Source organism: Phalaenopsis equestris, unplaced genomic scaffold (genome assembly GCF_001263595.1).
Source record: "Phalaenopsis equestris unplaced genomic scaffold, ASM126359v1 Scaffold000761, whole genome shotgun sequence".
Taxonomy (NCBI): Eukaryota; Viridiplantae; Streptophyta; class Magnoliopsida; order Asparagales; family Orchidaceae; genus Phalaenopsis; species Phalaenopsis equestris.
Genome location: NW_018165201.1, coordinates 299959 through 326846, shown reverse-complemented (window position 1 = coordinate 326846; position 26888 = coordinate 299959). Strand labels below are relative to the sequence as shown.

Genomic DNA, 26888 nt, shown 5'->3' with positions numbered 1-26888 from the left:
CATTCAATTATCTTGAGTTTAATTTTAAAATAAAAAGTTCACAATATTAAACAATTGTAAACTTTTCAAAAAGAGATTTTGCACTTTTCTCAAAGAGAAATCAATTTAAGTAAAAAAAGCATCTTAATCCACATAGCATTCTCAATTCGTTAAACATCAAACACTTCTATTCGTTTGAGTGTATGAAATATATATGTTTGGATAATTAAAAAAAAAATTCAAATTGTGTATTTTGAATAATTTCAAGAAAATTGCGCAACATTCTCAGATAATCAGCTTTAGAAATTTAATGTAATCGTCGGAGCCCAAGCATACTTTAAATTTCATATATTTTGACAATTTACAAAATTTTGCGCTCTTTTTGAATCTTCTTGCAAAACTTTAAAACATAACTTTACATTGAAAGCTCCTTCAAGAAGCACATATATAACTTGAAATTATGCAAAATTGATTTATTTCTTTAAAAATAAGGAAGCATACACAAGTTGAAAGTATTCAAATAGTTATTTATATAAGTCTTAAAATACTCGCACAAATTTCAAAGCCTGCATTTGAGTTCAAAAAAAGCCTTGGAATTTGTAGTTCACAAATCATTCAAAATTCAAAAAGTCCGTGTCATTAATATTACGAACTTGAATTGTATGCAAAATTTCATTTTAGTATTTCAAGCAAAGTTATTATATCCGCTTGCAAATCAGTAATGTGGATTGAGTGGCAATAAAAAGTATTAAGTTTTTATGGTTTGTTCAAAACAACATCAATTTGCTTGCATTTAGATTACAATTAATTTTAAAGGCACAAAAAAAATTTCATCTATGCTCAATGACAAGCTTCCTGATTCAGAGTAAACTATATTCAAGTTTTACTTTGAGATTAGATTCCGTAAACCCTTTAACTTCACATGTATTGCATTTTGAAAATCATAATTTGTAATTTTTTATTTTCATTTTCTAAGAATAATTTTTATTCATTTTCAATTAATTTTTTTGTATTCTCATTTTTTTATCAATCAATATTTTATTCTCGAATTTTATAAACAAGTTCGAGCTTGAACATAGCCCCAAAAGCTCGATTTGAGTTTGAGCTCAAATTTTATAAACAAGCTCAGGCTTGAACACAATCTTGCTCGACTTGGCTTAATTCGTTTGCAACCCTAACTAGGATAGACGTAGACAGTACGGCAATGGAGTGCGATGTAAAGAGCAAAGATAGAATTACAGGCTAGTTGGGTCATAGCATAAGGAAGCAAGCATGGGTTGCTTGGGTAAAGGCTAATTCAGGTTGTGGGGAGAAGGTAGTGCATTAGATAAGTGTTGTGTGAAGCGCCTGAGGTTAGCGGATTTCACAAACAGGAGGGAGTTAAGGGCGTTTTAAGCGGGACATAGAGCGCGAGAAGCTTGTTAGTGGATAGAATTTACAGTGTCGCAGCACCGGTCATTGCGTGAGGATGGGAGAGAGAGCAAGAAGAGGTGAGGTTGGGAGATGGTGCTTGGAAAACGAGAGTGAAGGCTTGGGGTTGTCCACGTGCAGCATAAGGCATTAAGTAAATGGGCGAGCCTTGGCCTGAGGTCACATGAGATAATGAAGAAAGGAGTAGCACCATTTTAGTTGCAGGTTCCGTAAGCAAAATAAGAGAATGAAGAGAATTGGGGCCTTCCGTGATATGGGAAAATATGAGAGGGAAAAATAATATGGGAGAAGTTTGGGATGGGTAAAGTTATATGTGAGATGAGGCAAGCGGGAGTAGATATAGGGTCATGCCACAATTACAAGATTTTTTTTAACTAGAATTTATTTTAAAATGAATTTATATTAATATATATATGAATTTAATTTATTTTAATTTAAATCATAGCACTGATTACATTGAATAACTTTTAATTCAATGTAATTTAACTTTAAAATAATCTAATTTAAGCTAATTGATTTTAATCTAATTAATTTTTTTTTTTTTTTTTGCCTTTCTAATTTTTCATCACACACCTCAAATTTTATATGTCGGTCTCATGTAACTTAATTTTATGTTTTGCATTCATGCGGAACCCAAATGACAAGAGTATGATCTCTAGACAAATTTGATGCTCCGGATGCACCGAAATTTTATGAATGAACGTCATTTGATCAATCTCGACAGCTATCAAAATGATTTAGGCTCAATTTGTGTATCGTTGTTTATGTGCGAACTCCAACAAAATGAGTTTATCTTGGGCAATTTTAACATTTTGAATGCATCAACAAAGATTGTTTTACGAAGTAATGTCATTTGAACGATTGCGACACTAGTTGATACAATGGTCATTTGAACGATTTTGACACTAGTTGATACAATGGTCGGTCTTACTTCTGTGATGTCACACTCAATTTTTATTTTTGACGTTACATTCACTCGTATTAAATCGTGGAACTAAAATTGAAGTCAACATTTATATTCAAAAAATGTAGAAAGTTAGATCAGGAGAATTAAAATAGCTTTGAAGCTCTATTAATATTTAGTCTTTTTATTGAACCAGTTACCACTTCACAAGCCACAACAAAGTACCAAATGAATAAGAAAAATACCCATTTTGTTAGAAATACGGTTCGAAGTATTTCCTTACACATTAATGAGAATGCAAAAACTGTGTTATGCAGGAAGGGAAAACAAAATGTTACCATATGTACGGTTCGCTATAACAACTCGTGCGCCTTTTTCTCTCGCACCATAAGCAAGTGCCTTTCCAGCACCACCAGCTCCTATGACTACAAATATTCTATCAGCTAGAGAAGCACCTGGAACCTTCCCTGAAAAAACTTGTTAAAAGGTCATAATAAGATCTCAACTAATGTTAAACAAATCATATTTTCAAAATGATTTTCCACCTATGTGTCGAACTAGTTTCAAAGTAGCAAAATATGCTAAACACCTTGTAATGTGGTTTCAATGGCAGAAATTGAACCAGTGTAGTCTGTGTTGTAGCCGATTAGCTTTCCATCTGATGGACGTTTTATCAATGTATTTACAGCCCCAATATACTGAAGAATAAAAATCAAGAACAAAAAAAAAAACATGAGATACAGAGGCATACAAAAAGCTTTTCAATAGTTTTCCAAGTCTTACCTTAACGATTGGATCAACTTCATCAGAACATGCAAGGGCTGCCTCCTTATGAGGCATTGTAACACTGAAAGTCAGGTAAGAGAAGAAATGTTAAAAATCCAGCAAATTTAAAATAACGAACCCCTCTAGGAAACATTAAAAAAAGTTAGCTTTTTAAGAACTAATTCCAAGTGACATGGAAAGAACATCATTGCTCCCTTATGAAACCAAAATTTGTGGTTAGTTACCTGGAAGATAAATGTTATGAACTCAAGAATGCTAAAAGAAAAGGAAAATAAAATTTTTTTTTTTTTTCTCAAATCATAGGAAAACAATATTTTTATTTTATCCTTCGGCGCATATTAAATCTATGAATCACAAGAATAAAATAAAATTAAAAACAAGAATGAAAACATAACTCTGTAATTTAATTACATAAATTGTCAGATTGTAGTTCAGCTGCGAGGCATAGCCACCCAGTAAGACGATACTCAGTTTCTCAAAACCCTATGAAGTATGAATGGTGGCAAGGGATATGGACATAACATTACTCTATACAGTGGAATTATATCTTGAGAATAGAGCATAAAAGATGACTAGGACAAGTGAAATTAATATATGTCTCTGGGTGAGGGTGCATGTATGTGCACAAACGCCAAAGAACAGGTGCTTGATTATTGAAGCTAATAGTATATGCAAAAAAACAAAGGGAACTGACACCATTCAAGGGCTCCGAGAAGTGGGAGAACACAGAAAAGGGGCAGGTAGGTTCTAGGATAGGTAACGAGGGTGGGGGAATGATTTTTGTTGAAATTCAGCGTGTATGGTGGCTGGATAGCGGCAGTAGAGAAACAACAGGATTATGCTGTCAAATAACAGTTGGCAACGCAAGAGGCTTCGACCGTCCGGGAGTGATCAACACCACGATCCAATCAAATTACGGGCTCACCACCTAATAGAAATCCAAGATATAACCCTCCAATAGAGAAAAAAGGGAGAATCTCCAAATAACATAAACTAAGCAAAAGTCTGATAAACAGGCAAATAAAAAGATATAAATAGTTACCTCTCAAAACAACTCTAATTCAAATTCAAAAATAAATAAAAATGGGGCCAATAAGCCCTGACGGCAGTGAAAAACCCTGCTACAGCCATACAGGACAGGATTTTCCTGTATCCCCCGCTAGTCCTATTTGCGGAATCACAAAATCCCACGAAACCATGAGATCCCGTGAAACCTTAGTTGTGGAATCCTGCACAGGAGCTCCCGCATTAGAGGCATTTACATGCATACCACACAATTCTTATGTGTCTACATATCTAACACCACAACTTTAATATTTACACGTAGACCCCTTAAATCTTTAAAATAATATCAAAAATATCACTATCATTATCTTTTAAAAGTCAAACCGATCTTTTCAGCATTGGTTTATGACATGAAGGTAGTCAGAACTGATTGAACAACAAATATCTCAAAAGCTCCATTGTACGGAATCTTAGCTATGATAGCATGGATAACTATCAAATATCCTGAAACATGACTTTCCAATTAGCAGCCCAATTGGTATAATCGAGAAACCTTTTGCACAACCAACAGCCAGACAATGGGTGAAGAAAAAATCTCCAAAGAAAATGCGAGTGCCAACGTGCTAAAGTGCATGTAGATTGGAAAGCATTATTTTTTTTATTTCCCATGGTACATCTTTTTGCATAGAATAAAAAATTTGAAGAGATGCTTGCTTATCAACTGTTTCTCCTTCATTGCATGATCATCAAATTTCAGTAAATTTATCATGATTTCCTAAGGGACTGTTAGGGGTCACTTTTAATTTTTAATTTTTATTTATTATCTTTATTTCGTTTGTTTTGTTTATACTTTCACTTCAAATAAAATATATTTGGTATGTTATAACATTTTTTTAATTATTTTTAACTAAAAAAAACTTTTAAATGCTCCCAGTATTTTTAAAAACAAGATAATTTATCTTTTAAAATTAAAAAATAAAAATATGCAAAAAATAAAATAAAAATTATTGTTAAAACAAAAGTAACAGCAAAAACCACAAACAAAAAATAAAAAAGATCCCAAACAAGCCCTAAAAAAATGTGGGAAAAAAACAGTGCATTGGAATGTAAGCTATTAATTAATAATAATTGGACATGTTCATTAAACAGAATTGAAATTTTTATTTAGTACTGTGTTAATTTCAGAAATCAATGAACTATCATTTGGCACTAAGTGGAAGTATATTAGTAGAGCAGTTAAACCCAGGTTCAACAAAATAGATCGTTAAAATAAATTAGTAGTGGACCAATGCACGGCAAAAGAGTAATTTTATATTATAAGAATGAAAATAATCAACAGTGTAAATCTTTGTACGATGCCGTATAACACAGCATAAAAAACAAATTGAGGTGAATGGTCATTTTCCTCGTAGGAAAAAAAATCTTATCTATACTTACAAAAAAATTATTAATAGTGTTTGTGTCCATGCGTGAAACCTCAAACAAGCAGATTGCAAGCAAAGAAGATAAAAAAATAGGAAGAAAAAAAAGTCAACCGAACAGTTATGAGAAGACTAATATAGTACAAACTAGGTGTCTACCGCTCATCCAACAAAGAATGAAGAATGTATTTATTTTTTATTTTTTTTTTCATGTGAAATTTTCAAGTAATTATTTATTTATTTATTTATTTGTATTTTTATTTATTTGTATTTAAATCACTCTAATTGCAACGAGATCAGTGAATCAATAAGATGGCGAACATAATCAACTCGAGCTGCCTAAGTTATTACCTAGAAACACTAATATTTGTTTCATGCTTCAGATTATTTATATATTCTTCACATCATAAAAAAGAAATAAATGTTTTTGAAATAACAAGTATAAGAGAAAATATAATGATAAGCAATTCCTAAGTGAAAAGAAAGGTCTTACCTAAATCCAGCGAAGTCTGGAGACGAGTAGGTACTGAGAAAGCTCTCAAAGTCGTCCACTAAGAGTGGTAAATATACTGCATTATAGCCAACCGATCTAAACGCAGTGCCATGTATAATGGGGCCTTTACTATGGGCTACAGGCTTTCCAACAACTCCATATACCTTTGTATCTGCTTTTATCTGTTTAATATTGTAAATATCCAACAAGTCTGAGAGAGATGGCTGCCCAGGGGCTGATTCTTTTCCCGTGCTAAGTGCAGCGAAAGTAAGATATCCACCAAATTTGGGACAAAGTATACGGGACATTAATCCTCTATCTCCCATTACCAATCCAATCATAGGCACCTGCTGTCCCTACCCTTTAGTCAGACAGAAACTACTTAAAAATGCATCATAACCTATAATTCAAATTCAGAAATGTAAATATAAGTTCTAAGCTAAAGGAATAGTATTTCAAAATATCGAGAACAACAACCTTTCAAAATAAAAGAGGTTAAAAATAAAAAATAAAAAATAGAAGTCGAGATCTTAGACATATGTGAGAAATTTCGCATACAATTAAATCCATCTGGAACAATTATGCAAAGCAGGCATCATAACCAACATGATTGGCATTGCATGATAAGAAAGAAAGGCACAAAATACTTTAGAGAGCGACCACAATAGAAACAGAAGGACAAACTTATCCAACAAAGTACATGGATATCTATGACTGCAGATATTCATTGATTGAAGGAGAAAGAATTTGGAGCAAGAGCAGAATAAGTATTGCAAAAACGGGTACTGCAAACTCTTGCCACATATCATCAAAGCAACATTCCATAAAATAAGTTTTTTCATGCTCATAACCTGCTAAGGATAATGTTATAAAAAATGTAAAACATTTTACATACTCATCAAATGGAATTTTTTAATTAAATCGTTACAATATAGTCATCATGAGAACTTGTTCCTTTTGTGGCAAGGGTGACATTTGTAATGTCCAATGACATGTTTCTCAATAGAATTTTAGAACATTTTTACTCGATAGTTCCACAATTTATTAAAAGCATCATAATTCATCATAAGTTATTAATCGCAGTAATGAGGAGGCCATGTAGTTGTAGCTGCTCCCAATGATGCAGCCCCAGCCCCAGCCCCAGCCCCAGCCCTATTCTATAATTAATATAGAAATTTCTGGCGAGCAAAAGTTGACTGATTCAAAAAAAGTACCAGGAATTCCTAATCAATTTTCCATCAATAACGGCCAAGTTAACTGCATCAAACGAAATTTACCCGCACTGAACGTAGAGAGAATGGTACAATAGACTAACATGCATAAAACTGCAAATGTATACAAGCAAACATAATTGGCATGTTTCATTGTGCAAAAGCAAGTATGATCTATCTTATTCGTGTTCATGCATTACTTGTATATATACTAGATATGCGTGTAAGAACTGAAGACCGCCTAATACTAGAAATAGTCCTCTAGAATGAGGTCATGAGATGCGGGGTGACCTCTGCTTAAAGCGGGGAATCCGGAGTGTAACTCCTGCCTCAAATGGAGTCCTGAAATCGGGACCGTGAATCCTGTAGCAGACGAAGTCCTGATTCGGGTTTTTCCCGCATATAGGGGTAAGCCGACCCCTTGGTGTTTCTATTTACTTCATTTGAATTAGAATTAGAATGATTTTATGTTGGTTTAGCATTAATATCTTGTTTCAGAACAGTTGAAAAAATTTTGGTTTTGATTTAAGCATTTGAATATTATTTTTTTCCTTAAATTTTTGCTCGAATAAGTGAAGTAACATTTTTCCATTACAAGTGATGTGTCTGTAGATTGTTCAAGAATAGGAGGTTGATCCTCCATGACGTCTGCAACCTGCAGCATCATCGTCAGCCGCTCTCTAGCTGTTTTTTACAAATAGAGCAATCGTCACATCTAAATTTATCGCCAAACCTTATTTCATTTTTCAATTTTCCCCTTGTCATACTATAAACATCCTCACCTCATTTCTTGATTCGTAAAACACAATCTAGGAATCCTAGATCGGTGTTATTAGGTATCAGAGCCAAAATCAAATCTAGATTCCTAATCCTATCCCTAGATCTCTTTGTAGATCAAAATTATATATCCTAAACTCTAAATATCCAAAATCTACCCCCTTTCTCCACCAAAATCCCTTCAAAACCCTGAATCTGCCCATTTTTGTTGGTCAAACTCTAAATAGAGAAATCACAATGCTGAAGAGTATAAATCCACACCATGGAGGGCTTACATCAGGAAATTCTCCAATTACATTAAAGACTTGTTACATTTGAAAGAAGATAACACGAGAAAATGACCCATAGCCATAATGGTGAACCGCTGGATGGAGAGGTTAAAGTTAATTCCTTCTGCCGAGAGGTCCCAAATGATGAAAAATCAATGCCTAGGAGATTTTTCATTATGTACCAAAGAAGAGAGTGATTATAAGGTGAAGATCAACTTACCTGAAATGGATCCAAATGAGTTCATCAATAGCTATCAATCAAGGGACTTTTCCTTTTTCAAATAAAATTTATTTATACTCCATAAAAGGCACTTGCTGACGCCTGACGCTAGATAAAACATTTTCTTTGATAAAAGCAGTAAGAAAACTCCAGCAATCACAATAATTTTCAAGACACAAATCTATATGATGCCCATAATATCTTCTTACTCACTTGGCAATGCACCATCACTTTAAACATGCGTGCAACATCAGTAATGTCCACAGCAGTTGTTGCAATTTTCACAATATCTGCTCCAACAGCTTGAATCCTTGCTACAAGGATACTGAGATCCTCAATTGATGGTGTGCTCTGATAGTTATGAGAAGAAACTATTAGCTTAGTTCCATCAGGTCTTTTTCCTGATAAAAAGTCCACAAATTCCTGAGCAACCTGCAAAAAAAAAATTTCTTCAAAACATTGAAAAAATAAGTTAAATAAAGAGGGTGTGGACATTCGAGGACGCATAGTGTCCAAAAAATGTTCTTTTTTAGCTTCAGTGCTAGTAGTAAATAATAGGTCTGGTCTGTTTAAGAGAAACATGAAATGGTAATAAGAAATCCAATTAGATCTACCATCAATGATCTCCACCAAGACATTCTGAAGCAATAAAGGGATTTGACGTTTGTGAAAAAGAAAAATACTTAAGGATCAACTAATTTTCTGCATAGAATTTGGGTTCTAGCTTCAGGTTTAATCAAACAAAACGGATTTCCTAATGAGAATTGTTCAAGAGAAAACAAAACAGCTTATTTCCAAAATAATGGAGAAATGGTTTGTAAGCAGGATGGTGGGCAGGGAAGAAAAATATTTTATTCCTTCCATAAAATGGATGGATGCATGTATGCATGGGGTATGTTTTGATAAATGCAATTAGTCCATAGATACAAAAGGTTAAGGGCCCAAGGCAGCAGTTTTATCATACCAGTGTGACTTGCGTCATGGTGAGGTATACAAAATATGAATGCTTAATAGAAATACTGTCCTTGGACATGCTTATGTGCTCTTTAATAGTAAATACGTTCAGATCAAGATGTGTGAATATGTTATCTCGATGTGATGCCACAAGAAGAAAGTAAAGCATAATTCTTTGCTTATTAAAAACAATCAATGTTCCTAAGTCGGGTCATTAGGGTGGCAAAGTTCAAAAAATAAACCTATATAATAATGTAGAATGAAATATGTTCATCATCCACATCTACTTCTCGATTTCAAGGCTGCAATATGTTTCTATCAAATTTCATGTCATTTTAGAAAATTAATATATTAAAGATATCACGGAGGCTTGAAGATAAAATATTATAACACTAATCGGGCTGACAATGTCATATGGATTTAAGTTTGGCATAATAAAAATTTGTTGAACTAAATTGAGCGTGAAATAAATAACAATATTAAAATTGTTGTACAAAAATTTGGGAGGTGTGATCAAGGAAAGATTTAAATAACATGTATTTATCAAAGTGGCTCTTGCAAAAATAATCTTGTGATGATTGATTTACAAATATGAATAAATTGAAGATGAAATTGCAGATTAACTAGGAGAGAGGGAAATGAAAATGAGACACGATTGTTTGGTTTGTTGAAAAATGAATGTTGTGTAAAAGGAATGCAATGCAAAAGACATTGTATATGAAATATTTTGAGTTGTTTGATTCAGTGTAAAATAAATTTTGGACTTTGCATTTTCTTGTTTGGTTTGAAGAAAAACATTCAATGTAAAAATAAACCCAATAACGTTTGCTACAAAAAGCGGCAGGCGGCAGGATGTAGACAATTAAAAAATAAAAAGACTTTTAACTGGTCTCTCCCACGGATGTTAAAACATTTGTACCCATCTCAATTAGAAAACTCGCGAATGAACCTCTCTGCTTCCGAATTCACACACATCTCAATGTCTCGGGCTCATCTCTCTTTGAATGAATTATGAAATGAAATAAATCATGTACATTTGCAACGATTTAGTTAGACTAATTTTTCATCCATTGGGTCTTTATTGATGGGAGCTTGTGAGAATTTGGTCTGATCGAATCATCCGCCTCTTTCGCACCGCAACTGACTCTTAGGGGATCAGTTGGGGTGTGACAAAAAGTGGTATTAGAGCATGTTATTAAATGAAAAAAAATGATAGAAGCATGTTGGATTTAGAAGTAAAAAAGAGATCGCTATGAATTGATTTATACAGAGATATAGGTTGATGGATCTAGGATAAGTAACTCATAGAGCTTAAGGTATCATATATGCACAACATAATTATTATATGATAAATTGCATTTGAATAATAAAATTTGTCAATAATTGAAGAAGAATTAGAAAGTACTAAGGGTCAATCTCCTAGGCTAATTGCAAAACAAGAAGTATGAGCTAGAAAAGACACCAAGTTATAGGGGATTGTTCAGTTGATATTGCAAGTGATAGACAAAATGTCTGTTATTGAAAGATCTCCTACCAGCACAGGTCTCAGATCTGAAGATAGTACTAGAGTTGACCAACATTTGAAGATCTTTCAAATATTTAATCAACACTTGTTGAAGATTGTCTATTAAAGATTAGAAAGATTGGATGGCATAAATTGTCCGAAAAAAAGAGAATTTTGCTAGCCACTTTCATGCTAAAAGGTGAAGCACGAATGTAGTGGCAGACACAACTTAGAGAGAAATTTCAGCTAACACCTCTTCCACATATTCAGTGAAATGATATTGACATAGTGGGGTTCCACAACTTAAAGGTGAAGCATGATTTTAAGGATTGGTTCATTCCAATTTCAATCGGATTAGCAATGTAAGATGAATTTTTCAATCTGACTCTGGATCCAAGAAAGTTATACAATATGAGGCATAATTCACTTCTCTTTCCAAAAATGAACCCCACTATGTCAATATCCAGAGAGAAAATTTTCATAGATATTTGTGCAGTTTCCAAAATTCATTGAGATTAACTTTGGCTCCTTCTGAAATCTGTGATTTCCTAGTGTTACTTGAAAAGGCTAGAAAAATTGAAAACGAACCAAACTTCTCCAACTAGTGGGGGTGGCCCCAAGCAAGCAAGCGAAAAGATGTTAGCATTGGAGAAGACTTCCAAAGCAAAAAAAAATAAATTGGAAAGTAAGCTTAAGCATTATGAGTTGAAAAGGCCAATCTATGAGAAATGTGGAAAAAGGCATTTGGGATAGTGTTTGATGGGTTCAGGAAAGTTCTATAGATGTAGACAATCGGGGCATCTTGAGATGAACTGTACACAGGAAAAGAAAAGAGACAATACATCATTGATAATTCAAGGATGGTGACAGCCCATAAAATTTTGAGAAGGCAGTTTGTCCAGTACTCAATCTTTTGGAAAGAGTTCACGTCAAGTCAAGGGTGAAAACTCCCGAAATGAGCAACCCGTGAAGCCAAAGTTTTTCAAATTACACTTCAAAAAGCAAAATATTCTGAAGAAGTGGTCACAGAGTCAAAGAGGCAGACATAACCAATATAGTTTTAGGGACCATGGCATTGCATTCTTGGGCATATCATCAATCATCAAGAAATTTCAACGAACCTACAGAAAATGAAAGGAATCGTAGAGTGGTTTACGCCTCAAAATGTTACAATGGTACAAAATTTTGTGATTTACCCAGATATTATAGCAAATTCGTTAACAGATTTTCGCAATTAGCTTTGATGTTGTACAGTTTAATGAAAAAAAAACGTAAAATTTAAGTGGCTAAAAAATGTGAGCACGATTTTCAAGAACTAAAGAAACAATTAACTATTGTACTGCTACTAGTTACTCCATCAAGAACAAAATGATTCCAGATTTACAATGGCGCATCTAGTGGTTCGCGATGTTTTCTAATGCAAAACGGATGAATAATAGCCTATGCATCAAGACAACTAAAGATATATGAAAGAAACTATCAGACACATAATCTATCCGATGCATGATCTGGAATTAGTTGCTCTGATATTTGCTCTAAAGATCTGAAGGCACTACTTCTATGGTGGCAAGTGTGAAGTTTTCACTGATCATAAAAGCCTGAAATATATTTTCACACATAAAGATTTGAATTTGAGGCAACAAAGATAGCTAGAGATCATCAAACTCTACAATTTGGATATATAATATTTTCATAGCATAACAGATGTAGTTGCTAACATTTTAAGTCAAAAATCTATATATAATGCAAGTTGGGTTATTACCGAGTAACCGGAATCGATTAGAAAAATTAATATCTTATTGTTGGAAGCCGGAAGATCGGGTGATAAGAGATATTTACAAAAGTTAATGGTACAACCAACTCTGATAACTAAGAAAGCTCGAAAAGCAAGCATCAATCAGAAAAGATGTCGTATATGATTGTGATGGAAAATAGTATTAGCATAAGCAAGTTACCTATTGATTCTAATTTAAAACATGAAATCCTATATGAAACCTATCATTCAAGCTACACAATTCATCCAGAAAACACTAAAAAGGACAAGGATTTGAAATTGATTGTTTGGTGGCCATGTTAGAAGAAAGATGTTGCGGAATGTGTCAGAATGTCGAGCTTGCCAGATTGTAAAAGCTAAGCATCAAAGCCCAAGGGGATTACTATAATCATTGCTTATACATTAATGAAAATAGAAAAAAAAAATTCTTTGGATTTTGTTATGGGATTTTCCCAATCCAAGCAGCATAGGCACAATACTTAGGTCATTATTAATAGGTTAACAAAGTCGACCAATTTTTTGTCAATCAGACAGACAAATTCAATTAAAAAGTTGGTCAAATTGTATGTAAAAAAAAAATATTAGATTGCATTGTGTTCCAAAGGATATCATTTCTGACAGACAGAGATGGAAGATTCACTTCCAAATTGCGGAAAGGTATTCAAGGAGGTTTGGATGCGCATTTGCATCTTAGCATATCATTTCATCCATAAACCAACAAACAATTAGAAAGAACAATTCATATATTAGAAGATGTGTTGAAGGTCTGTGTGCTTGACTAAAAAGGCAGTTGGGAAGATCACATCCCGATGATCGAGTTTACTTACGAAAATAATTATCAATCCAGTATAAAAAATGCTCCGCCTTATGAAGCACTACATGACAGAAAATTCAAAAGTCCACTAAGTTGGGTTAAAGTGGCTAAACATCAAATTTTTTGTCTTGAGTTAGTTGTTAAAGTCACAAAGAAAATCAGATTAATCAAAGACAAATTAAAACCTGCTCAATTGGGAAAAATGTCAATTTATTGGCGCAGGAGGAATTGTGTTAGAATATAAGATTTCTGAAAATAGCATAGAATTAGATCCAGCAAAAATTCTAGTTATTGTTGAATTACCACCACCTACGTCAGTGAGAGAATTTAGGAATTTTTTAAGAAATGTTGGGTTCTGAAGGCGTTATATTAAAAACTTTTCAAAAATTATCAAACCTCTATATCATCTTTTAGAAAAAGACACGAACTTTGATTTTAATGAGGAATTCCTAAATGCACTCAATTTTTTAAAGGAAAAATTAATCACTGCACCTATTATTGTTTCACCTGACTGAGAAAAAACATTTGAATTAATGTGTGATGCAAGTGATTACGCTATTAGGGTTGTAATAGGGCAAAAATACAATAAGATTTTTAAAGTTATATACTATGTCAGTAAAACCCTTAATAAAGCTCAAATTAATTATAGCACTACTGAAATGAAGTTATTTGCAATGGTGTATGCTTTTGATAAATTTAGACCTTATCTTATGGGGCAAAATGTATTGTGCATAATGATCATTATGCTATTAAAAATTTGATGCTGAAGAATGATGCAAAACCACGATTAATTAGATGGGTCATTCTGATGCAGGAGTTCGATTTTCAAGTGTTGGATAGAAAGGGTATTGATAATCAAATACCTGATCATTTATCTAGGCTAGAACAGGAAAATTATGGTGACATTCATTTCCTTCCTTACGGTTTTGTTTTGACATTTGCTACAAATTCAAGCATTTCATATGATTCCTATTGATGTAGCCTCACAGAAACAATCACGGGTCTGTCAAAACGAGAGGGCATGCTCTGCGATAAGTCCTTTTCAAGAGTTGGGGAAAAGTTAAGTAGAAAGGTACAGAGGGAACATAATAGATAAGTATTGGGGAGGCATATTTATGTCAAGAAGCCCTTTCGAGAAGCCCTTTCGAGTGAGTTAAAGCAAGAAATCATATTTGGGGTAAAATTAAGATTTTAATTACAAATTTCAAGAATTTTTAAGGGATTATGAATTCCATGTTGTTTGCACTAGGCGGAGAGCTCGAGGTGAGCTTCGGAAAACGTGTCGTAGGACTGTTGCGTTGATTTACGTAAAATAATTCAATGTCAATTTAAGAAAAATAACTTTTTGCAGGTTTCTATGTGATTATGTTTGACACAATTGTATTTAGAATTTTCTACATATTATGGATAAATACCTACATTGACAATATGAACGCAAACTTGATTTGTCCCGTGTGATACATATTATTTTATTATGTTATGAATTTGAAAAATATGTTTATGAAGTTATTGCTTGGAGGCATTTGTTTACTATGATTCATGCATATGATACATTTAAAACATAAGATGAATGATTGTTACAAGAATAATTATTTAAGAAATGTCACAAGCAATGTACTAAGTAGGTTATTACATGAATACTTGCAAGTACGAATGATATGAAATGATGGGATTCATGACTCCTGACATTCAGATGGAGACAAAACTCCAAAAATAGTTGGAATCAGATGAGGACGTAATGTAGGGAACTATTGGTGTTAAGAGGCTTATTGATAATTGTTATGTTGAAAAGGGCATATCATTTGCTAATAATTAATGTAGCATTCGAGCTAGGTGACGACCCATGACATGATATGTCATAAAAATAATTGAGATCTATACAATTACAAGTGACATTCTTATGATTAGACTGATGACTCCTATGAATATTATATACTAATGATTAAACACAAATAGATGAAATACATATTTTATACAGCAGTCATGATTTTATGCACTACATGTATTTTCTTTTACATATTTTATAGGATTATAGCATGTTGTGACATAGGTTGCGGATATTTACATGACCATGCACATTGTTTCTTCTCCGCCTATAAAACTTTATTTCAGCTTTGATTATTTAAATGAATTTATTGTAGCTCGCTCTATCTTATTGATATCCCAAATTGGTAAAGAGCACCTGAACGAGAAGCCTTGTGTGACACGTGTAGCTTTTTCACTGTACTTTTTGAATGATGTATAGATTTTTGGATATGCATTTATTATTTTGGATTTAGCAATTTTGTATATATGTTTTAATGAAATGATTTTCATGCTTCAAAATATATGAATATGCATGAATTTCAAAATAAAATGAATAATGCATGTTTGCGGCGATTTAGTCAAGCTGATTCTTTACTCATTGATTCTTGATTTTATAAGTCAGAACGAGTGCTTGTGAGAATTTGGTCTGACTGAATTGTCTATCTCTATCGCACCGCAGATGACCCTTAAGAGGGGATCAGTTGGGATGTGACACAAGCATATCGAGAAAAACTCGATATAGATGCCTCCCGAGACCGGATATGTCATGATTCGATACCGTAATAGCGGTATCCTCGCAGGATCTGTAATCCTGACTCCTATGTCACAACAAGTTCAAGTTTGATAGTATAAAATGTTTAGACATTAAATGCATTTAACATTCAAAATCAAATGCTAAGCCAGTATCTATTAGCTGAATAATTTCCTAATTGTTATGGATGAGTAAATCCCTACGGCACTTAGTTAATACAGTTTTTCTTTCATAATAATGATATCTCTTTATTATTTATTTTAAATTCTATTTTGTCATTTGCACTACATCAAATTAATATTAGAATGAGCATTATCATGTCTTGACTCGAGCATTTTGATAAATGCCAATCCACTGAAATGAAATATGTGCTTAGTCAAAGATCAAACTAAAGGTCAAGTTTCTTCCATGAAAAGAAGAATGATGAAATATATAGTAGATATTAATTGTGCTTTCTAATCACCAAAAAGCACTAACCAAACGGCTTATCAATTATACTTCGCAACCATGAAAAGAAGAATGATGAAATATATAGTAGATACTAATTGTGCTTTCTAATCACCAAAAAACACTAACATAACACCTTATTTAATTAACCATAAATTACCCCCATCCCCAATAATCAGCTCAATAGTTAACCAAGGAGTACATATTTGATGCTATAAAAGGCTTATAGATATGGAAGAGTTTTGGAGAGAGCATAGGGAGGATAGTGAGCGATTCATCTTGTTTGGGTTAGTGATTCTTCAATATAATAAGTGATTTCCCATTTGGTCTGGATGAGTAATTACCTGCTATTTTGGAGATCACCATTAATTTAATCTATTTTTTTCTTTGATGGTAATGAAATCCCTTAACCGTATAGTTTCAAATCTCCTTTGTTTTTTGGGCTACATCACCAATGCTCCTACCACATCAAACCCCAGATTTGATCCCCTACAGCCCAACCACTAGCATCTAATTCAACTCACTGCAGTTCCATACACTCTAGACCCTCCTTCCAGATGCAAATCTTAGCGCGTGTTATCAAAAATGTAACACTTACTGAAGCCAGATCCACATTAACAAATGAAACGCAGCAATTTCACCAAACTTCACCCAAAATATAGTCTGTCATGAATGAAGATTATTTTAGTGCAACGAGCAGTCATCCTCAGCTTCTTTGCTGTATTTCCTAGTCCTCTTCCCAAATAAATTGGTACATTTATTTTTTTGCAGTATGCAGCACACTTCAATAACTTAAGTTTTTGCAGCAAAGCATAGTGAATTTCTTTATATTTTACGGTTCCTGCAAGATTAAGTCATCACGATTCATAAATAGCAACTGTAATGCATGATATATGTCTCCTTTGCCAAACAGGAAGGTGCTGAAAACATTTCAGGCATGGATGTAAGAAAGTGCTGACAAAATAAGTACATAAATATTCAAAATAAAATATTTAATATGTTTTTAACATACGTCAATATTTGAAAAAATGCTGAAGTGCAAGCACGATAGAGCAAAAGAACATATAGAATGTATATTTCGATGCAAGTTTGAATAAAATTAGTTATCAATGTGTAAATTAGACCAGAAGAAAACAACAAAACCATGTAAGGTAAAACCAAAGCTAAATAGTGTCCAATAATAATTAAGTGTTAGAAATTTGAGTAACCTTAAGCTCAATATCAACATATTCTGCTCCTAATTCCATGGCTAAAAGAAGTGCCTCAAAACGCCAGCCATCGTCTCCTTCATATTCACCTCCCTCCCAGTTCGGTCTATAAAGAGAAATATGAAACAAAAGAAAAGTAAAATACAATTATACATTATTTCATTACCCGAGTTGTGCAAGAAATTCCACTGAATGAACCGCAAAAACATACTGCAATCCAATGAACAAATTCTCAGATATTCCGAATGATGGTCATTCCACCACATGTGAGTATTGAAACAAGAAAAAAGTTCGTCCTGTTTGAATATACAGAAACTTGCTGGAAAAAGACTGATAAGCTCTTCAACATAAAAAGCTCAGAACTGCTGCACTAAGTGTGAAGGGATCAATTTGAGGAACTAATAAACTTCATCACGAAAGGGAAGAGTTGGGGTGAAAACCACCTTTTTTTATAAAAGCAAAAAAAAAAAAAATGAAAAGTTCTCATGAGACAGCATTTTTTGGGAATCTCATGAGATAGTATTGAAACATATTTTCATTGGATTACTTGTTCAAGACTCATGTAGCATAAAAAGCAAGCATTGGCCTAAGAAAAATTGACATTTCCATACTACCACTGTTTAGAAAAAATCTGAAACTAAACAAGAACCGATGCATGCTACTAGTAAGGAAGACTTGTCACTTTAGAAACACAACAACAATCCTTTATTCTACTAAGTGGGCTACATGAATCCTTTTCCTCCATTGCGTCCTATTGAGTGTCAGATTTTTACTTAATTCTAATAAATTAAGATCATTATTTATACAATATGTCTGAGTCTTTCTAGGTCTACCTCTGCCTATCTTAACATAAGTCGAATCTAAAACATCTACTACTTAATTGGATCATCAGATGGTCGTGTTTAATGTGACCAAACCACCTAAAACGACTCTCTCTAATTTTGTCTGTAACTGGAGCTACACCAACCCTATCACGAATATATTCATTTCACACTTTGTCTCTAAGCGTAAAGCCACCCATCCACCTAAGCATTCTCATCTCAGCAATACTTAATTTTATGCTTCTCTTTTAAAGGCCTAAATTCAGCGCCATACAACACTATAACTAGGGTTGGATCTACAATATAGGTGATACCCGTTAGAGTTTGGACCTCTGGAGTGGTGGCAAGGGGACTGCTAGCAAGCTAGAAACAGTTGTAGGAAGGATTTTAAGGCGGCAACAGCAAAGAGGAAGGGGTTCAGTAAGGTGGCAGCAAAGGGAAAGTGGCGAGGGTGAAGAGAATCGAAGCAGAAGAGAGTGGGGGAAGGATAGAAGAGAATACACACCACAGTAGGAATGAGATACATTTGGAGCACCACTTGGAACCTTTGAATACAGCCCTAGAGAAAGAGAAAAGTGGGCTCAACAGCTCTATAAACTCAAATAAATCATAATCTAAACCTCAAACATCAAAGAAACACTTAAATAAACTAACTATAATTAAGATTGTCCACCTCCAATTGGGCGGCAACCCTAGGCCTAGAGAGAGCCGACCGCCCTCCATCAACCTAGACCAAACTGGTACAGCCCCCATCCCTCGCATCAGTCTACAAGGGTTGGTGGAACTTCAACCTTATATGTCGAAGCTTTTGAATCCTCATGAATGGCGTCAGGTCTACCACATTGAAAGTAGTGGAGTTGTTGTAACCTCCTGAGACATCAAAATTAAAATTGCAATGTCGAGTGGCAATGTTTTGGTGGTGAATTCGCCAAAATGCTATTGCAACTAACATGTGGATGTCTAGTAGGAACATTGGGGAGAATCCCTTCTGCCCGTGGGGGTGTAATGAGGTGTGAGACTACTCTCATATCGCCGCTAGATGTCAAGTGGTAAGAACTACTTTCAAAATTCTACTGAAATGGGGTATCAAGATGTCAAATTTTATTAGCTTTGAGGAAATTTGTAAGGGGATTATGGAACTTATGAGAAAGTATGGAGTTGTTGAAAGAATTTATTGTGGTGTGGTGTATCAATGTTGGTGCTCAAGGAATTTCAAAAAGCACGGGCACTCCTTTGGGACCCCGACGGTAATGGGCTCAGCTGTCCTTTCATCACTTACACAAATGTTCACCGCATTCGAGAGCAGTGGGGTACCACTAGGTCCAACGAGCTGTTTTCTTCTCTCCACAAGCAAATGGCAATGGTTCCCTTCCCCTTTCTGGGATGGCTAGCTTAGGGGTGATTATCTGGGACGAAACAAGTCGATGCATTTTGCTGGTATGGCAAAAACACTGGGACAGCTCTCAAGTTGAAATGGATGCAGTCCAACACATAAGTACCTTGATGGAACCGTGAATGATGGAGACCAAAGGTCTTGTGGTGGAATGTGACAACAACAATCTACAAAATTCTATGGAAAAGAGCACTTGGCTTCAGCAAGGTGGACCGAGGCCCGACTTCGCCTTTCTAACCAACTTCCATCAGGTGCCTTTCTCTTACACTCATAGAGCTAACAATGAAATCGCCCACATTTGTTCACAGTTTGCTTTACAGGACAGATTTTTTGTTAAGAATTTACATGATAGTTATCCCTTGTCTTTTTTTGTTGAAAGAGAGAAGTTTTTTTTTTTTTTAGTAGCTTTCTTTTTTGCTTTTTTGTTGGGGCTCTCTAGCCCCCCTTTGTACTTGCTTTCCTTTATAGCAACCCTGCACGGATCTCACTGTCGGATGCACTGTACCACAAATAGTTGAGAAGGTTTCCCGAATTACGAGTAACCATCTCTATCTGTCTAACCATCTAGGGGTATGTTGTTGAAATGAAATGGAACTCCGTGCCAAGTGTACCCCCACAGAGTCCTCCAAAGTAGCTCGAGATAGACTCGTTCCTCTTTTAAGTGAAGACGGGTTGAATCTCTGCTAATAGTGGCAGCCCTAGTGATAATTTGTCAATCAGGATATATTGAAACTCTCTCCGTAGTAGTTGACATGTATCTGATATCAGCTCTGTTGTCACACCACCCTTTAATATCAGCACAACCGATCCCACTGGCACCTCCCTCATGGCAAGAGCACCTATAACCTCAGACACCACATAATATAGGACAAATATGTGTTTTCCATCCTAGATGAATGACTAAAAATTTTGGAACCCATCATGTTGAGTCTCGTGAACAAACGGCCACGATCTCTCCAACAATATGTGACAAATACCTGTGAGTACAACATCACAAGACAGATGGTCATGCAACTAATCCACAATAAAAAAAACTCTACCACGTAACTAATTTCAAAAATTTGTAATCAAAATACTAGATCTTAGATGTTTATCATCAGGGAAATAAGGAAATTTAAGTAACTAATTTCAAACCAAGTTCCAATCAAGATACTAGATCTTGCATGCTTATCATAAGGGAAATAAGAAAAATTAAAGTACATATAACATATTTAATACCAAGCTATGGCCATCGAGAAAATTTCATTTTATGGCTATCATTATATAAATACTCTTTGTATTATGACATATAAATATGAATATATCTATATCATATTATTTAAAGTATAACAAGCATGGGTACTTGAGATGAAAACCTGAAGGGACCCCTTTGATACCCCCTAACAAGGCCTTTATCGAACAGAGTAAAAAATTGATCAAATAAGGATTTAGAATTGGAACCCTCTGTGAATTCATCAAAGTTTATACACTAAATGGACTTGGGAAGAAAAAGACAGTTTTTCTGCAATAATATACTTAAATTGTCATTTTAAGCCTTAAACTATTGCTAACTTAATCACAAATGAATCCAAGTTATCTACGTCTAACATTTTTCCTGATGAACCCCATGATATAGACCCTTGTAACCCATGCTCCTCAGGTTGTATCTTGATAAGTCTCTAATAGCTCTTCATTAATTTTTAACAGCTCTAGAACTAATTGTTGAACTAACTTTAAAATATTCAAATGATGTGATGTGTCGGGCAGAAGCCTAGAGAACTAATGTGATGTCATGTCCTTTAGGGTGGTTAGCAACACAACTACGAGCATTGAATAACACATAAAACCCGTCATGACCTAGAAGCCTACGATATGGTCAACATGATCAATCATATTTTGCTAAGAATTTAATTGTGCGGCCTTGAACTTCATCAACACTAGTTCCTTCATTATCTTAGGCACAAAACTCAATATCAATACTACAATCCTTATCAATTATGATTGCCCAATGATATATCCTCCAGTGTTTCGAGAAATGCTCTCCAATCCCTCTTGTTTTGTTCCAATTGAGGCAACTTTCTCTCCCCTACAAGCACGATTGTTGGTTAAGCTTACTGGTAAAGTCCATATCACTCTCTCTGACTGAGAAGTCAACAACAACTGGCTAGCTTCGCTGGGGAGGAGAAATTAAGGTTAGCAGTAAGCACTTGCATCATCATTTTGAAGCTTCTTCAAAGTATAAGCTCAACCTTTTCCCCAACAACCATGATTTAAAAAAGAGTGACGTCAAATATTAACATAAAAAAATATGACATCGTGGTTTACAAGTTTAGGTCGAGGGGACACTCTCGGAGGCAATGTTGATCATGAAAGAAACATCAGAAAAAAGGCAATAAAAATAAAAGTTAGGAAATAAAGGATGAGAATAAAAATCCTCTTAGGAGAAGCCTCGACTCTTTCACCGTCGGTTTAATTTTCTTGAAGAATTAGGGTTCATACTCATCCCTTTCGTCTCTCTTTCCTTTTGGAAGCTATGGCTTATGAATTTGTTAAAAAGTCTGCAATATGATGTCACATCAGATTTTTATAATAGGTATTAGGTTTCTCTATAGAATCAAAATCCCTTGCTCCATTGGAGTATTAGATGCTTCTATATTACAAGGTTAATGATGTTCCATTTCCTATGTTGGCTCCAACCTAGCAAAAGAACAGAAAACATGCTCACCTACTAGTCACTGTGGGGATTTCTAGTTATTGGTGCCAACTATTGTAAATCAGGTGGCAAATCTCGAGGGATGGTTGTCAATTGGATGAAATAGTGTGCCGATAAAATAATCAATACTTTCTATCTTTATTGGTACATGCGTACAACAACGGTTGCAATATGCGAAGTGCATTTAAAAATATATGACCAATCCATGCTGTGATTTGTCAGAAATGCTAGTAGTTGAAACTGAAATAGAATTCGGTTGTTAAAAACGTTTTTCAAAACATCACGAGCATTAAGCTCCTTTTAAACCATGTTAAATCCCTCAGTTAAGGGTCTTCCATGACTCTACCCCAGTAAAGATTCTCAATTCTCATTCTTAAGATCATCTAATTTCTGCATCCCATTATCTCACATTCAAAAGGTTTCAGGCCCCTATCCTTGCACACTAGCTTTTAAACCGCCTTCTCATGAGGCATCACAAGCTAGCTCCAATGAGTTCATTGGATCAAATGGAAGTGTAGCCTGAATTCAGACCACATATTTTGTGCAATAAACACTTGACATTCATCTCTATACTCTATACATTTCATCTCATAGGAGCAAAAAAGTTATTTTCTCAATATACATGAACAACTCGATATAACCACTCCCCACCAGTGAAGTGCATCAAGAAACACTCCAATTTTATCTAATCCAAGACCTACCTCTACTATAGAAGCAAGGAAAAAGTTAACCCATTGCAAAAGATTCCTAATCCAAAAAAAAAATGTGTTGAAGCTCTATGCATTCAGTACTTTAGTGGAGTAAAATTAGCTGGACCTGTAGGTGACGAGAACAGGTAGGGGGCGGTTTCTAAGCAAGAGATCTAGGTCACGGCGGGGCTCAAAGCTTGCAAGGTGGTCGAGGCGGATCTCGGCGACGTCGGCTCCGCCGGCCGTCGCCGTTGCCATCTCGCTCAACATCTGCTCGACGGATTTCCCCACCAACGGCACGCAGACCAGCGACACTCCCGCCATCTCCTCTCTCTTCCTCAGACTGCAATCTGCTGGGAGCGAAAATGCCTTCTGGAAATCACTGTTGAAAATGGTGGCGGAATGGGGTCGTGCCGGCTCTCGGCGACGTCGGCTCCCCCGGCCGTCGCCGTTGCCATCTCGCTCAACATCTGCTCGACGGATTTCCCCACCAACGGCACGCAGACCAGCGACACTCCCGCCATCTCCTCTCTCTTCCTCAGACTGCAATCTGCTGGGAGCGAAAATGCCTTCTGGAAATCACTGTTGAAAATGGTGGCGGAATCGTGGTAGGTGGAAGGACTAAAGAGGAGTTGGTGAAGGGAAGATTATTAATTATAGAAAAATCTACATATCTAACTCCTCTTTTAATGATTATATACATATTAAAAGTTAAAATTACTATTTTTATATGATTATGGAAGATTTGGATGGTATTAAAACAAATAAAGTAAAACTTAGGTGTTGGACATGTTAATACATAGAAATTGGTAGGTATGTATGTAAATTTTCTTCATAAACTTTAGTTTAAATATGAATTTTTATTTATTTAAATTATAGGAATGAAGATTTTTAAGTTTTTATAAGCTTCTTATTAAATTATTAAAACGTCATATCATAAGAATTTTTTTATTTTTATGCTCTCATTCTCTATACGAGAGTAGCGCCGAATGCTAACATCAAAGAATATAAAATTTATGGGTTATGAAATATTTAAGGTTGAGGAGATACTTTGTGAGACGAACATCACAAGAAAAGCATTTAGTAATTTAATAACTTCAGGAGGATCTGATAAATAAAGGTCAAATCATAATATGGCATATATTTCTAATCATATAATGAGCTAAAATATACATCTTTATTAGAATATATAAATTATTTAGTAATTTAATAACTTCATAAACTAAACCATTATGCAACTATTAAAGCAACAACTTTAAGATGTATATATCATGACTGACCATGTGAAGAATTTTATATGATTTAATTTCATTGCGCAATTTTTTAACATGCATATTTTTATTATACAATAATACAAAGAATCTCACAATATGAAAAATCTATTATAATCCACATATGACTGGAATAAATCATAGATTAATTCAAACATACATTAGAATAATGAACATTATTGCAACTCAAAAATATAATTACTCGCATCAAACTTAGAAGATCATTTGTCCTTTAATTTCATTGCTCGCACAATTTCAATCACTGGCTTATTCAATAAGATATTAATATTTACCCGTTAACTTTTCAATTCAACTTATATAAAATAATAGTAATAATAATAAAACACTAAATCCTAATACATGCATTTTCTTTCTCTCTTGTTTTAAATTCAACAATTTTGATTTCCAATTAAAGTTCTTTGACTTAATATTTATATCATAAATTAGCATAAATTAATATTAATATTAATAAGATTCATTTAAATGAAATATATATTTACCCTAATCATACTTAAACTCCCGCACGAGGGCCAGAATGCACCGGCTATAACTGCTCAACTTGATTTAGGGTCTGTTTGGGGCAGCTCCAACTTATTGAATAATCTATCTATTGATAAGCTGATTAATATTGATAAGCTGATTAAAAATAATCTACTGATAAGCTAGTTGCGACGACTATCACAAATTTTTATTTTTTTTTGAAAAGTCATATCGCTACTAGAAAGTTCTCACCGCACCTAGATAGGTGCCGTGTGAAAACACTGTTTTCGGCGTTTTGAAAACGCAGTTTATTCAAACAGGTCAGGTGTGTTTTCAAAACGCCACCGCACCAAATAAACTGCCCCAAACGAACCCTCATTCTTCCAAACACCTATTCTTACTTACGGACCATCAGTCTTCGAAATAACTATTCTTATTTTTATGTTTTGCAGATTCCAATTAAACATATAATTAATATTAAATATAAAAACATATATCTATTATATTAAGTCAAACCTACTCCTGCCCCTTCCTTCTAGGGTCGATCGCGTGTCTTCCAAGTGTAGGAAGTTCACCCCATTCTTCTCTGCTGCACTGCTAGTGCACGAAATCTCCTCGGTTGATTCCTTTCACATCAATGTTGGCTTTACATGACAATGTGAGTTTCCGCCTTCTCTCCCCCTTCTATAATTTCTTCATTCCTTTCACCCTCTCAGGTTTGTCACAATATTATGGACATTCGACACCAAATAGATTCATTTGGGCATGGGGCTTACAAGTGAAAACCATTAAAGTCGAGCTGGAGTCACCCTTGATTAACTTTGGGGTAGCGGTCAGTAGCAGTGTGGTGTCGCATGACAATTTTTTTTGTTTGGCAAAATTGTGTTTTGTCTGTGCTTTAAAAAAGGTTAAGCTAAAAGTTGTGTTTTTTCCACTACACTTAGCTGCATGCGGTGGCCGCCAGAAAGCTACAGTCTAAATTTTTTTTTTCTTAAAAAAATATTTATAATAGCCAACGCTGTTTTTTGAACAACTTATTTTTTTTAGCAACTTTAGAATTACTCACTCAAATAACTGCAACTACCCTAAACAGACCCTTAATTGAGTTTGAGCTTGAGCTTGAACTTAATTATATGAGCTCGAGCTAGCTCACGAGCCAGCTTGATTATTATGAAAATAAGAAAAAAATATTAATTCTAATTAGTGTTATATTAAACATAATAAATAGGATAAACACTTGAATAATAAATAATAAAAAATGACTTATACAATGTAAAATATCATCAGGTACACCAATTCAATAATTTAGTGATAAAAACTTGAATTAAGTGTATTTTATATAAATAAATTTTTAAACGTTGGTTCACGAGCTAACGAGTCAAGTTGAGACCACTCAAGCTTGGCTTGTCAGGCCCATCAAGCTCGATTAATGAGCCACTTTTCTAGACGAGCTCGAGACTACTCACAAACTGGCTTGACTCACTTACACCCCTCGTTTACTTATTCCCCATGAAATTAATCTAAACTTAAAATTAAATTTAATTTAAATATATACTTTTATAATGAAACAATCTCTTTTGAAAGGTTAAAGATCTTAAGTAAATTTAATCATTGATGACTCAATAAATTTTTTATATATTAAAAATTGAAATTTAAAAACACAAAAATCATTTTTAAATATTTATAATAACAGTACACTAAAATTAAAATGAAGTGAAATTGAATTTTAAGATAAATAAAATTATTGAAACTATAAAAAATTGTATGATTTTGAAACTAATTTCCTTA

At 34.3% G+C, this 26888-nt stretch overlaps 1 protein-coding gene across 6 annotated transcripts in view; it reads right to left on the bottom strand.

Moving 5' to 3' along the window:
* Positions 1 to 23746, bottom strand: part of LOC110030833 (bifunctional 3-dehydroquinate dehydratase/shikimate dehydrogenase, chloroplastic) — a 63772-nt gene extending 40026 nt beyond the window's left edge. For 2 of the 6 annotated variants that reach the window (XM_020733758.1, XM_020733761.1), the window contains exons 1-7: positions 23477 to 23746; positions 17755 to 17860; positions 8710 to 8928; positions 6020 to 6375; positions 3098 to 3161; positions 2904 to 3012; positions 2653 to 2790 (exon numbers count right to left, since the gene is read on the bottom strand). In XM_020733758.1, coding sequence (XP_020589417.1) covers positions 2653 to 2790; positions 2904 to 3012; positions 3098 to 3161; positions 6020 to 6375; positions 8710 to 8928; positions 17755 to 17860; positions 23477 to 23673 — 1189 coding nt within the window. In that variant the 5' untranslated portion in view covers positions 23674 to 23746. The remainder of the gene's footprint in view (positions 1 to 2652; positions 2791 to 2903; positions 3013 to 3097; positions 3162 to 6019; positions 6376 to 8709; positions 8929 to 17754; positions 17861 to 23476) is intronic. The other 4 variants (XM_020733760.1, XM_020733762.1, XM_020733763.1 and 1 more) reach the window with 3 other exon arrangements.
* Positions 23747 to 26888: the final 3142 nt, after the last annotated feature.